The 14370-nt window shown below is 41.0% G+C and overlaps 1 protein-coding gene across 5 annotated transcripts in view; it reads left to right on the top strand.

The window, feature by feature from the left end:
• The first annotated feature begins 463 nt into the window (after positions 1-463).
• The window catches only part of LOC138744491 (rhotekin-2-like), a 56593-nt gene continuing 42686 nt past the window's right edge, over positions 464-14370 (top strand). Inside the window, exons 1-5 of one of the 5 annotated variants that reach the window (XM_069900759.1) lie at positions 464-854; positions 9494-9693; positions 11148-11206; positions 11953-12006; positions 12094-12215. In XM_069900759.1, coding sequence (XP_069756860.1) covers positions 735-854; positions 9494-9693; positions 11148-11206; positions 11953-12006; positions 12094-12215 — 555 coding nt within the window. In that variant the 5' untranslated portion in view covers positions 464-734. Of the gene's footprint in view, positions 855-4872; positions 4957-9493; positions 9694-11147; positions 11207-11952; positions 12007-12093; positions 12216-14370 lie in introns of those variants that run through there. The other 4 variants (XM_069900754.1, XM_069900755.1, XM_069900756.1 and 1 more) reach the window with 4 other exon arrangements.

Genomic DNA, 14370 nt, shown 5'->3' with positions numbered 1-14370 from the left:
TGGGGGGTGTCCCAGGATTGGGGGAGGGAGTCCCAGAATTGGGGTGGGGGGAGTCCCAGGATTGGGGGGGGGGGGTTCAGGCCAACCAGTGTTAAATGCATGTGTTAAAGTGTTGCACCGCACTTCGATACACAACCAACGTTAAAGGGCTTGAATCCTTTGAAGATCGTCCTTCTTTTCAGACACCCACAGCCTTGAAGTGACAACGCGCCACGTGTGGTATTGGTAGACGGGTGGGGGGTAGTCGATTGGTTTGCTGCGTCTGGGTCGTCCCTGCGACCTTACACGGCGAATTGCAGAAAGAAAAATCAAGCCCATGGTTTATTTATTTTTAATGTAGGTACTGGAAATAGAAGGGTAGCAGCAACCTTGGAGGGAGAAACCATTTAACTAGGTCTGATAAGAGGGCATGGGACTGAAACCTTGGCTTTATTCCTGCAATTTGTGCTTGCATTGGATGATTTAAATCTGCAGGTCGCGCTGCGTTTCAAATTGCATCGTCCCAGCGGGATTTTGCAGGAACATCCACGCCACCCCGGATTGCTGCTGGTTAAACCATGTCTCCGTCTTTCCACTCCCGTCTTGCAGCGGGGGAGACCGTTTGCAGCGTCGCTTAACATCTGCCCCCTCCCTCTGGTGGAATAGGAATATTTTTGGGAGGGGGTGGGGAGAAGAGCCGACGTGAATCCCCAGTTGCATGAGTGAAGTGCGGGGATTGGCGAGACAGGTTGCAAATGCACCGCCCGCCCTTGGCATATTCCCGCCCGGAAGCCGGCGACCCGAGAGGCGCGCGAGATTCGAACGTTGGCCCGGCCCCGGGCTCCTGCGGCGCGAGCATGGGGTCCGAGCGCAGGGTGAGTGGCTTCAGCGGCCTTGGCCGCCCACGAACGACTCGGTGCACGAAACACCCGGGCCATCTGCAGCCTTGGGCCGGGTCGGTGCGACCGGTCTGAGCCCCCACCCGCAGGGGCTCCCCCTCATCAGAGCCTCCGGTCCTTCTCTCTGACTGTTGGTGTTCAGCCAACGTTTCACAGGGGCTCCCTTCAACCTCTGACTGAACCATCTTCCTTTGTCCCTCCCTGTCTCTGTGCAATCTTAAAAATGCCCCGATCCAAACATTGGCTGTCACTTCCTGCCCGTGGATGTTGTCTTGACCTTCAGTTCTTCCAGCCACTCATTCTTTGCTGGACATTCCAGTATCTGCATTTCTTGTCTTTCATTACTTTTGTCCAAATACCTGGATGGGTGCAATGCAAGACTTGCAAATTGGTCTTGGCAAAATCCTCAGACCCAGAAGGAGCTGTCCCACCTGCTGTAAACACAGGTTTAAGGGTCTGGTGATGAAACCTGAAAGATTGGTGACACACCTTGACCTCCCGTGGACGCTGCGAGACCTGCCGAGCTCCACGGTGCTTTTTTTTAAGCCACAATCACAGCACAGAGGAGCTCGGCAGATCTCGCAGCGTCCACGGGAGGTCAAGGCGTGTAACCAGGCTTTTGAGTCTGAGCCCTTCTTCAGGGTGGGAGTGGAAAGCAGGCAGGGGCCTGAATGAAAAGGCTGGGGAGGGTAGAATAGGCAGGAGGAGGAGTGCAGAGTAACAGACAGAAGGTGCTCATTGGATATAGATGGAACACAGGAGAGAGGAAAGATGAGAATTCACTGGAGCGGGATAGGGGTTTAGGGCTCTGGAAGCAGAGCCAGGGGAAAGAAGACCGAGGGAAGAAAGAGAGCAAGAGGATAGATGTAAGGGAAGAGGGGGTGGGGCATGTTGGCCTAAGGAAACCAGACAAATCACTCTTAATGCCATCCAGTTGGAGGGTGCCCAGGCGGCAGATGAGGTGTTGTTCCTCCAATTTGCAGGTGGTCTCATTCAAGCAGGGCACGAGACCGTGGACAAACCTGTTGTCGTGGGAATGGGGCGGGGAATTGAAAGGGGTGGCCACTGGGAGATCACTGATATTGTGGCGGACAGAGCCGAGGTGCTCAATGAAGTGATCTTCCACTCTGCGTCCATTATCTCTGATGTAGAAGAGACCACAGCAGGAGCACTGGATGCAGTAGATGACCCTTGCAAATTCACAAGTAAAGAGTTTCTTGGAAGGACTGTTTGGGCCCCTGAATGGTGGTAAGGGAGGAGATGTGGGTGCAAGTGAAGCACCTCCTGTGGCTTCAGGGAGAGGTTTCAATGGAATTGGACATTTTGGCATCTGAAGTTTGGTGCCAGATATTTTGGCACCCACATTTTGGCGACAGACATTTGGCAACTGGACATTTTGGCAAAAAAACATTTGTAGCCCTGGGATATGATGGGCACCAAAGTGTGGAGGCCAAAATGTCCTAGATCCAGATGCCAAGAGAGCGATTGGTGGGAAGGGGGAAGGGAACAAGGTATAGTAGCATTCACATTCTCACTGCACCAAGTGAAGTAAGAAAGTTTTATGAGCTACATAGCACAGAATATAAAATAATGGAGAGCAGGAGTTACAGAGAGAGATCAGTTCGGACAGAGCAATGTCGATATAGTTTTACTTTTGTGACGTTCATTCAGGAGTCTGATAATGGCAGGAAATAATTTGTCCTTGAACCTAGTGTTGTGTGATTTCACACTCGTGAATTTTCTTGTAATATATTGACTGCTATTCCAAGGCACTAGGAAGAGGTTGTGAGATGGCCTGAGCTGCATTCACAACTCTCCATTTTCTTGTAGTCTTGGGGAAACCAGTTTCCAGGACCAAGCTGTGGTACATCTGTTGAGGGAGGCAGGTGACCTGCCACATTTCCCCGGACATTTTTTTTTTCTACCTGGCTGGACCAGGGCAGGTCAATTGTTTACTCATCAGAGTTTAAAGTTGCCCACCATCTCCGCCTAATCTGGGCAGGGGAGAGGGCTCCTCCCCTCTATAACCAGCTCCTTAGTCTTGCTGAGGGATAGGTTGTTGTCCTGGCACAAAGCAGTTGCAAGTAGCTTTCCATATTCTTTGAATCTTGAATGCCCTTGCTACTCAGGCCATGCCTCATTTAGCTTCCTAACTGCCTGCTTCCTTTACTTGCGTTTACTTTCTGTGTATCACAAAGCAATATCCCTCTGTGGCTTACATTCACTTCTTGTACAGTATTTGAAAATGATTTTTCCTAGGAAAGTGCAGTAGCTCACATTATTAGGGGGCGACACAATTGGTGTAGCAGTTAGTGCAATGCCTTTACAGCACTGGTGATCGGGACCATGGTTCGAATCACGCGCTGCTTTTAAGGAGTTTGTATGTTCTCTCCGTTTCTATGTGGGTTTTCCCCGGGGGCTCTGGTTTCCTCCCACCATTCAAAACATAGGTTAATTGGGCAGCATGGACTCGTGGGCTGTTACTGTGCTGTATGTCTAAATTTTTTTTTTAATTAAAAATTCCTCATTTTACTCCATTGGCCATTTCCTCATCCAACCATTGATATCCCTTTGAACCCTCATAACTTATTTTCTCACTTCGCTTTATAAAGTCGGTAAACCATGACCTTCCTTCTAATATGGTTTGCAAGTTTGCCTGTGGGGGCTTAACATTGATTTCTGTGACACCCCAGCTGTAGCAACCTGACATATCTGAAAAAGAACCATTATAATCCTTAACCAAACCTCTTAACCATGCTAATTTCTGCTCCCAGCAATTTCAGTGGAAGTGCGGTGGAGCCGATTACAGGGGAAATAAAAACCCTGAACATTTTGTTTTAAACCAAAATGTTCTGACAATTTTTGAGGATTCTTGTGCAATTATTGAATCAATCTTATTCATCCAATGAAGTTGGAGAGTTTTTAAACTGCTTCATTTGTCCAGGAGGAAAGTGAAGGGAGGAAAATTTAGGGAAAACATTAGGGATAAGATTTTTACATAGAGTTGTGGATGCCTGGAATATATTGCTGGGGTAGTGGTGGAAGCTGGTACAATAGAGACATTGAAGAGACTCTTGGATGAGCTTTCATTTTTTTGGTAGCTATATATGGGTCAACATCGTGGCCTGAAGGGCCTATACTGTGCTAATATGTTCTATATAACATTAAGAAGGTTGCACATGAAGATGATGGAAATCTGAATATCATGAAGAAATTAACTGTGGTGATGACATATTTACTTCCGAAAAATACTGCTGAATTTCTACTGTGGGGTCACAATTATCCTAATGGATTTAACAGAACAGTTAAATTGTGTGTTGAGGTTCCATGACGTGAAAAGGCAAATAGTTAACATGCACCCTCATCCTGTTTTTGAAGCAGTTCCATTCTCAGGTAAATCATCTGGTGAGGTGCTGAGAGGAGGCAAGGTGTCTTTTCACAGTACAGGTACACTATCCGGAACCCTTGGGGGCAGTGTGTTCCGAATTTCGGATTTTTCCAAATTTCGGAAAGCCCACCAGATTTCGGAAATTGTGCTGCCATATCCACCCCCACCCACTTCCAGTCGCCCGGCCGCCTCCCCCAAGCACTGGTGCCCCGGCCGCCTCTCTCCCCGCTTACCGGACTTTGGAGCTTTCCGGATTTTAGATGTCCGGATAAAGGATCATGTACCTGTAGTGATGGAAATTTAATGCAGATCAGTTTTGTGCAATGAAAATTGCTCATTGGGTATCTATGTCTACTTGGGAGATGGTCCCATTCATCTGCTCCCTCTGGTGGGTGTGGTGCATTCTCTCAGTTCTCCTCAATGTACCTATCGCCATTGATATGATTGGCTGTCTTTCTATTATTAGACAATAGCACACAATAGCTTCCCTTCCCACTCTCATGCCATTGTCATGGTGTCTTTCAAGTATCTCTCCTTAGGCACTCCTTTTCCTAAGGTGCACCTTACTGTTTAAACCATCTGAAAGTGCAGCACAAGATCCATTGTGCACCCTGATGACATCCAGGTTGTACCAGACTAGCAAGTCTCATCTCACCTCCACAGCATCTGATTTATCAGCCCTCTGGACCTGTGAGCAATTTTCTCAAATAATTATTGAACAGCCAAAGTATATCTTTGATCTTGATACAAACTGTATTTATTCCTTGGCAACCAGAAGCTTCATTATTGAAGGAGTAACACATGAAGTGGATAAAAGGGAATGTACTAAGATTTCTAGAAGGCACTCTGTCAAAAGTTACTGTGGGAAATAAAAGCTCATGGTGTAGGAGGTAATAACCTGGCATGAATAGCTTGTGTGACAGAAAACAAGAGAGCAAGTGTATGAATCTTTTTCTGCTTGGCAACATGTAATGAGAGGTGCGTCAAGAGCTGAGGCCCAAACTTTTAACAACTTGCTCAGATGATTGGATGGAGACGGCATGATGTTGCTAAATCTATTTATAACGTAAAGGTGGGGTAGGATAATATACTTCACAGTAGTGGGCTGGTAATAAAATAACAATGAGACAATACTGGAGAGATATTGAAAATCTAGTGACATGATACCAAGATAAACACTCGATGTCAATAAGACAAAGGAGTTGAACATTGACTTAAGGGGATGATAAACACCCCAATTCACATAATGGCAATGAAGTTGAAAGAGTAGATAACTTTCAAGTTCTTAAAGAATAAATATCTAATGATGTAACGTGGGGCAAGCACATTGATGCAATAGTTAAGAAAGCACACCAACACCTCTACTTGGAAAACTGAAGTTCTGCTTGTTCCCATCAACAACTTCCACAGGTGTGCCAGCGAAAACATTGCTGCATTCATCACAGTGTAGCTTGGGAGCTGTTCTGCCCAAGATCAGAATGCTGCTAAAGGTAATGAATGCGGCCTAGAAAATAAAACAAAAACTCACCTCCCTGCTATGGACTCCATTTACATCTCCCACTACCTAGTCAGCCAAAGTACTGAAAAATCCATCACGAGAAGCCTTAAGCATGACGTTAGCAGGTACCAACCATCTCTTCCCTGCAACCATCAAGCTCCTGGATGAACAGAGCTCTCGTGCTGCCTTTGCTTGGGGCTAAATGATCTTCCTTTACATTGCAATATATTCTAATTTTTTTTACACACAGGTGTTTGTGTTGTTAGAGATGAAATGTTAGTTTGTTTGCAGATGAACCCTTCCTACTGTACTAGGTACTTTGTGACCAATAAACATTAGGAGGAATATAGATAGCTTAATTTAATGATCAAGAGTCTGGATTATAATGTGGAAAAATGATTAATTGGCCATTATGGCAAGAAAAATAAAAGGCCAACATGGCCTGTTTTCGCTCCGTAAATGGTTATATGGTTATATTGAAGATAAATGAGAGATTGCAGAGTTCTGGAATGAAGAGGGGTATGCAACTCTTGCCATGCAATTCACAAGTGGCTAAAATGCAGATTTGGCAAGCAATTGGGTAAACGAACTCATTTTTCATGATAAAGGAATTGAGTGTAAAAATATTGAGGTTATGCTTGAAGTGGTGTGTGCAATATTCTTATTTAAGGAAAGATGTAAATGCAGAAGAGATTTAATTAATTAATCTGGGAATGAGTGGGTTGTCTTGAGATTAAAAACACAAGAATGCTGAAGGAACTCAGCAGTTCTTGCAGTGCCTAGAGGTGGTAAAGATATATTTCATATATATATGCTCGTTGGTGACTGACAAGTCCGATGCGGGACAAGCAGGCACGCGAATAAAAAGGATGGGGGAGAAGTGAAGAAAGGGCAAGGAGAGGAGCACAGGCCAACAGACAAATGGTGAAAGGAGGACTGGAAAGGAGAGGTGAGAATTGATCAGGAGAGGGAGGGGCTTTGAATGCAGAACTGGAGGAGCAGAGACAAAGGGAAAAAGAAACCAAGCTAGAGGAAAGGAGAAATAGGGAAAGGGGAGATACGGGTGTGGGGCTAATGGAAACTAGCGAAGTTGATGCTAATGCCATTCGGTTGGAGGGTGCCCATGCAAAATATTGAGCCTCCAATTTGCAGATGGTGTCAGACTGGCAGTACATGAGACAACAGCCAGACATGTCAGCGTGGGAATGGGGCAGAGAATTGAAATGCGTTGTAACTGGAAGATCCCCACTAATGTCTTGTGAGGAAAGATTGGACAGGCTTGACTTTATCAGCTAAAGCTTAGAGTAGGAAGGTACCAGACTGAAACATGTAAAATCCGGAAGGGTCTTGATAGGGTGGAAATGGAAAGGATTTTGTTGGGAGAATCTGGAACCAGCAGCTGCCCATTTAAGACAAATGAAATTAATTGTTTTTCTCTCTGAGGTCTCACCCCTTCCTCTCTTAGTTTTGATAAAAGATACCAAACCAAATGTTGACAGACCATTTTTACTCATGGATGCTGACTGGCCTGTTGAGGTCAAGATTCCAGCATCTGCAGTTGTTTTGGTTCCCCAACACACAGTGCCCTGTTCGTAGTATTCAGTGTGTTGGCACCATCTAATGGCAAATCAATAAAACTGCAGATGTTCAGTTTTGCCAAAACTAGATCAGGCAAATTAAACGTTTTTATTAGTTCTGTTATTACTTCTATCCAAAGGTTGGAAAGTGGCTGAGCTTGTTACAGTGATAGATTCTATAATTTTAAAAAAAGGAGATGTAAACTACAATAACATAGACAATTGCTGTGGACTGAGGTGCTTCCACCACAACGAGGCTGAAGTATTCAAAATTTTAAACCCATGTAGTCCAAATAAGGGCTCCAAACTTTCTGATTAAAAAAAGATAATTATCTTGTAAATTATGTTATTTTTTCCAATGGTATACAAGATCTCAATTCTGTATGCCATCTATGTAAATTAAATCGATATCATTTTTCCAAGTAATCGCAATACATTTTCTCACTAATGCTAATCTCAAAAATGCTATTTGAAATTTATTTAATCTTAATTCCAAACAAATCTTTTTAATATTAACAAAAATATTAACGGGTCCACTATAAGTTTAACTTTAATAATATCGTGTAAAAGTTCCTTAAATCGCGTCCAGAAAGATTTTACCTTATCACAAAGCCATGTAAAATGTAAAAAAGTTCCTGTTTCTTTCTGACATCTAAAACATAAATCTGTGGAAAGTAAATTATATCTATTTAATTTCTTGAGAGTTAAATATAATTGTTGTATAAAATTATAATGAACTCATCTATATCTTATATTCACAATTTTTCTCATACTAACTTTACTCAAATTTATCCAATCCTCGAGTAGATTTTATTCCTAAATCTTTTTAACCTGGATTTTGGTAAATCTAATAATGCATACATTTCAGATATAAATCTTTTTTTCCTACCTTCCATAATTAAAATTTCAAATTTAGTCTGTTTAGGTAACCTCAAAGTATTCCCAAAATGATCCAATAACAGAGATCTAACTTTATAATAACAAAAAAGAGTATTTGATGGTATTTCATATTTCATTCTTCGACAATAAATAAAATAACCTACTTCATAACAATCATGTACAATTTTAATTCCTTTTTTATCCCATATTTTCAAAAGTTGATTATTATCTGTAAAGGGAAAAAAGTTTATTCTGATACAAAGGTATCTTCCCAGAAACTTTACCATATGTACCTATTTCTTCATTTATCCTATTCCATATTTCCATCAAATATATAAAAATTGGTGAATTATACTTGCACAACAATTTCAAATTCCATTTATGTATAAATTGATCTCATTCTAATTAATTCTATTTAATTCAATGTCTGCCCAAATCAATTGACTTTCCAAATCAAACATTCTATTAATAAACTTTAATTGTGTTGCATTATAATAATTTTGAAAATTCAGAAGTTGTAAACCTCCCAGTTCATATTTCCACGTTAATTTTTGTAAAGACATTCTTACCATTTTATCTTTCCATAAAAACTTCCTGACTATAAAATTCAAATCTTTAAAAATTTTTGAGGAACTTTACAAGGATAGATAGGTCTTTATTGAATATTTATTTAGATAGGACTGAAATAAATTATTGGGACTTTGTACAGCTGATTCTTTATTCCCTTGAACATAGGAGCCTTATGGTGGTTTATAAAATCATAATGAACATGGTTAAGATGAATGCTAACAGTATTTTTCCCTGGGTAGATGAATTTAGAATTATAGGATGCAGGTTTAAAGTGGGAGTAGACCTTGTGAAAAAACTGGAGGCAATTTTTTCACTCGGGGTAGTCCAGGTAGGAAAAGAAGTTAAGTCCATCTCCAATAGAGTCATTGTTTGCAATTGACGTGATATTTTTGGCCTCATCAGCAACAACGATGAGTCTACAGAGAAGAGGTGGAAAATTTTGTGAAAAAGTGTGAGAATAATCATCTGAGTTTCAACGTGGACAAGACAAAGGAGATGATAGTGGAATTCAGACGATAGTTGTTATGCAGCTTGTGGGATTTTCCTGTGTGTAATTTGGATACTGTAATGCTGCAGTGACTGCATTTCAGAATGTATAGAATTGTTTGTAAAATGTCTTGGGAGTCCCAAGTTTATGAAAAGTGCTAAATAGATGCAAGGTCAATCTCTCGTATTCTATCAGATAATCTTTGTCAACTTGTAGGTGTCTGATATCCAAGAGAAACTCAACTTTGAAAGTCGGATGCAGGAAGGGACCTACAAACTTCTTGCTGCATCTACCCAGCGGGATCAGGTGGTACATGCTATCAAAAATCTGCTGACCTGCAACGCCCACATAACCTGTTACCAGGCTGAGTTACAGAAGCACTCTGAGGATCAGATCCTGGCCAAAGTATCGCGGCGGTAAGTTGGAACTGAATGTCAGTTCCTTAATTTCTCTATTTCCATTTTGTTTCTTGATATGTTTTGCATTGACTGCGATTGTAAATATTTATTTGTCTATCTTTTTATATTTATTACCTTTTTGTTTTCCTTGTGGTTATTTAATTTATACTTGGGCAATGCACAAAAGTGGTGAAGAAGTTCAGCAGGTCACGCAGTATCCATAGGAAATTGAGGGTAACTAACGCTTCGGGTCTGAGCCCTTCGTTGGCTGTAAGCACAAACAGGAAGGAGACTGGATAAAAAATAAGGGGAGAAGCACAGGCTAACAAGTCATGGGTGGATACAGGTGGGAGGATAGAAGAAAAAAAGCTGATGTGGGAGAGGGTTGAAGGTAGCTCTCTGATAGGATGAGGAAGGAAAGGAGACAGAGATAGGGAAAGAAAGAGATCTTTTACTTCCTGTTGAGCTTCTTCACTACTTTTGTCTCCAGAACATTTATATATTACACTCGACCCTATCATCTGCAGACTTTCTTCTTTGTACTTATTTTACGTGAGTGCATTATGTGTGTCTGTCTAGCTGCAGCAAGCAAGAATTTCAGTGCATTTGTTCATTGTACTTGTGTATATTTCAATAAACTTCCATTTTGAAGAGTCATCTGAATCATCAGCTGTTCCTTTTCTTCCACTGATGTTGCTTGACCTGCTGAGTTCCATAAACTAATTTGTTTTATCTTCAACATGCCCTGTCCATCAACTTGTTTACTGCTTGCACATAATTTTAAAAGGCCAGATAGCCGTCTTAAAATATGAGTTGTGGTAGTCTGGTAGACAGTTTTGTTTGATCAAAATACCACTTTATGTTTGCTGGTTTAGTATCTGCTAACCGCGTCGGCCTGTCCCGCATCGGACTTGTCAGCCACAAACGAGCCTGCAGCTGACGTGGACATTACTGCTCCATAAATCTTCGTCCGCGAAGCCAAGCCAAAGATCTGCTAACATAAATCTTGGAGACTGGAGATAAAATGTATTATTTTAAACTATATATCTGAAAAAAAAAATATATATATATATATATATAAAATTAGAAACCAAGTAATATATCTGTGAAAAATGCAATCTGTTTGATGTTTGAAAAAGGAATAATGCATTTAGAAAACCTTTTTTATAAAACTGCCTCAAGGTCTGACTCATTTAATGCCAAGGAAACAAATATCCCTTTATTCTTGAAGAATTTAAAAAGGCTTTGTGTAATTGCACGACTGTGACTTGTTAGGAATGGTTCACGTCATAAAATCATAGACAAGAGAGCTACCCTCAACCCTTTCCCATGTCAGCTTTTTTCTCTTCTACCCTACTCTATGGCGCATTGCTGCATGTTTGAGCTGGATGTGAGCAGCTCCTTCTTTCCAGTTAATATTCTTGAGGTTATGTTTAATATTTGTTCTCTTTCCCCCCCCCCCCCCCCCACAGATCTTTGGATGCTGAGACAAAAGAGCGCACACCATGTTCTGGAAAAGTTGCAATAACTGGTGCTGTAATTTATTACACTTCTACTTTGCTTCTGCAGTTACAAAGGCCACTTACATCATCTTCCCTGTATATGTCTAGCTCTGCGTTATCCAACAGTCAGCTCATGGATGTTTTTAATAGCTTTGAAGCAAATGTTTCATGCTGTCATGGACAACCATCCAATCCCCATAAATAGTTTCATCCTAAACCCTCCATTGTCACATGCAGAGACCTGTTTGTATAATGGCAGTATGTTCACTGACCTCTGTTGGCTTCTAATTCCACCAAAGCTTCGCATTTAAAATGCTTATCTGCATGGGCTCACTCCTGCCAAACTCCAGTCTGCAATTTAAAAACCTTTGGTGGTATCTGTCTTGATCCTAGCCTGGCCTCTGCATTCCTCTTTCCGAGACACCAAGCAGTTTTATTCATTGCTTAACCTCATGGCTTCTCTCTTTTCAAGCACTCTTTAAGCCTACCTTTTCATTGTTTCTGGTCATTTGATTCCCTGTCATCTGATTTGATTCATGGCCTCCAGTTGCCGTGACTCATGATGGTCACTATTGAATGTCACTGTTTTAATTTATAATTGGAACCACTGCTGGAAGTATCCAATTGTGGAATGACGTCCTCCTGCCACTGTAGGTACATTAAGAACCCAGCATTTGTGAGCAATGTAAAATTTGTTTGAAATTGGCCTACAGACTTTTTCGTTTGTTCCATTGTGTTTTATGATTATGTTGCATTGATTTTCTTGCCATTGTAGATCTCCGAATTCCATTAATGTGGAAAGACTCTGATCACTTCAACTACCGGCGCCGTAAGTAATTAAAAATATAATTTGTTTTTGACAACTATCTTTTCCTGACCTATTCTCCACCACAAATCTCCCCTTCTTGTGTTCTAGGGAGTCAGCGATTTGCAGTGTTTTGCCTGCTGAAGATTGAAGCTGAGATTTTTGACGCAGAGATGGTCATTGTGGATAAGGCTCTCACAGATATCTGCTTTGATGACTTAATAATTTTGTGAGTGCTATGAATTATTTTATTTTGCTCTTGTATAATGCACTAATAATTTAAGGAAAATGGGTAGTTTAATTTCTTTTTTGTATGTTTTCAAGAAAGGAAAACCCATCTGTATCACAGCTTTCACATTTCACCCTAATTGAAAATACAGCCAGAGAACTATTGAGGGACCATCACTGTTTTAATATTGGAAACATGAATGCCAATTTATGGATAGCAAGATATCAGAGCATGAGAGACAGCATTGACCAAATCATTTGCTTTGGGTGCTGTTTGAAGAGTGAATAAATGTAAAACGCTGGGCAGAACGCTATTGCTCTTTCACAAGTAATGTGATGGAATCTTCTGTGCCGATCTAGAATGATGGAGCTTAGCATGTTATACAAGGGATCTGAGACTTCTAATTCCAGTCTTTTTGTGAAAGGAAAGAACCTTATAAATTGAGATTCAAGATTCCATTTATTTATTCCAGTAAATACTCAAAAATATTTTATTTGTTTGCCCTGTATTGAGCAGCCTTGGATCTCGCTGCCTCCTTTGCAATCGCCACCTCCAGCACCGCCGTATCCATAGGGCTTCTTGTTTAGTGGTGAACCTGAGCACAGGGTGTCCAACTTGCACCTCCTTGACCTCTGGTTACGTCCCCAAAGCTTCAGGATGCCCTTTGGCTCCCGAGACCTTTTGAAAAGCCTGCACACTGTCGTAACTTCCCTTTTTGGAAGAGAAGGGAAGAAAATACTTCCATTACCATTGAGCCAAGGATTAAACTCAGTTCAATGATTGTAGAAGGAAACACTGGTAACAGCACCAGATAGTCCTGAACCTCTTATCGATGAGTGCATGGGCTGCACTGGATTGGGTGTTGTGTAATGCATCAGGGGTGATTAGTGAGCTTAGAGTAAATAAACCATTAGGGGGCAGTGATCACAAGGTGATTAAGTTCAATTTGAGATTTAACAAATAGAAACTAAAGTCAGATGTGTTGGTATTTCAGTGGAGTAAAGGGAATTAGAGTGGCATGAGAGAGGAATTAGCCAAAGTAGATTAGAAGGGGGCACTCGTAGGGAAGAGCACAGCAGCAGTGGATGGAGTTTCTGCAAGAATTGAGGAAAGAGCAGTATAAATACATACCAAAAAAGAGGAAATATTTGAATGGAAAAATGTCACAACTTTGGCTTACAAGGGAAGTCAAAGCCAACATAAAAGCATAAGAGAGGGAAGGAAGGAAGCAAAACTTAATGGGAAGACGGACAATTGGGAAGTTTTTAAAAACTTGCAGAAGGTAATTAAAAGACTCACAAGATGGAAAAAGATGAAGTATGAGAGTAGGCTAGCAAATATACTAAAATACTTGGTATCTGGCACTTCTGGGGATTAGTAGATGGCGGATATGTGAATTTTCCAGTTGCTTGAGACTCACTCGTACAATGCCTAAATAATACACCAGCATTAAGAATAAACAGTTTAAAAGACGAAAGACAGTGCAAAATATAAAGTAATCTTTAAAAAAATCAGAGTTGTAGTCCTTAATTATCTAAAGTTCACTTTAATCAAATAATTCCCATAATTTAGAAAATTTAAATTCCAGTTCTGGTCACTGGCGCTGTAACAGCATTGGACGAAACCACTATGCTAACCATGTCTCCGTCATAATTAACCCCGCCACCCCCAAGTTTACAGATAAAGCTTCACCTGTATACTTAATAATATATTTAATAAAGACACTTATTAAGCAGGGATAAAGAGACACTTTAAGAGAGTCACCCCAACAGCATCAACCGTCTCCTCATTCTGGGCAAAGCCATTTTATTCAAGCTGCAGCTATGAGCAAAGCACAACCAAGGTCCTCCGCTGGCTGAATATTTGCTCCCGTCTTCACCAAAGGTTTATGTGTTACTTCAGAGAATATTTACTTCTACAATTTTAAACTTTTATGTACATTTTTATTTATTTCAATTTATTTAACTTTCCTCAATTTTTTTACTGCTTGCTTGAATTCCAGGTAATAGGTTTTACTGTAATATCAAAATAGACACAAAAATCTTCAAGTATATACAGAGAGGTGAGAGTAGATATAGGTCCATTAGAAAATGATGCAGGAGAAATAATAATGGGAGATAAGAAGATGGGAGAGGAACTAAATGAGTATTTTGTATCAA

Source organism: Narcine bancroftii, chromosome 10 (genome assembly GCF_036971445.1).
Source record: "Narcine bancroftii isolate sNarBan1 chromosome 10, sNarBan1.hap1, whole genome shotgun sequence".
NCBI classification, from domain to species: Eukaryota; Metazoa; Chordata; class Chondrichthyes; order Torpediniformes; family Narcinidae; genus Narcine; species Narcine bancroftii.
The sequence above is the reverse complement of the archived record's forward strand: the minus strand, read 5'-3'. Positions and strand labels throughout refer to the sequence as shown.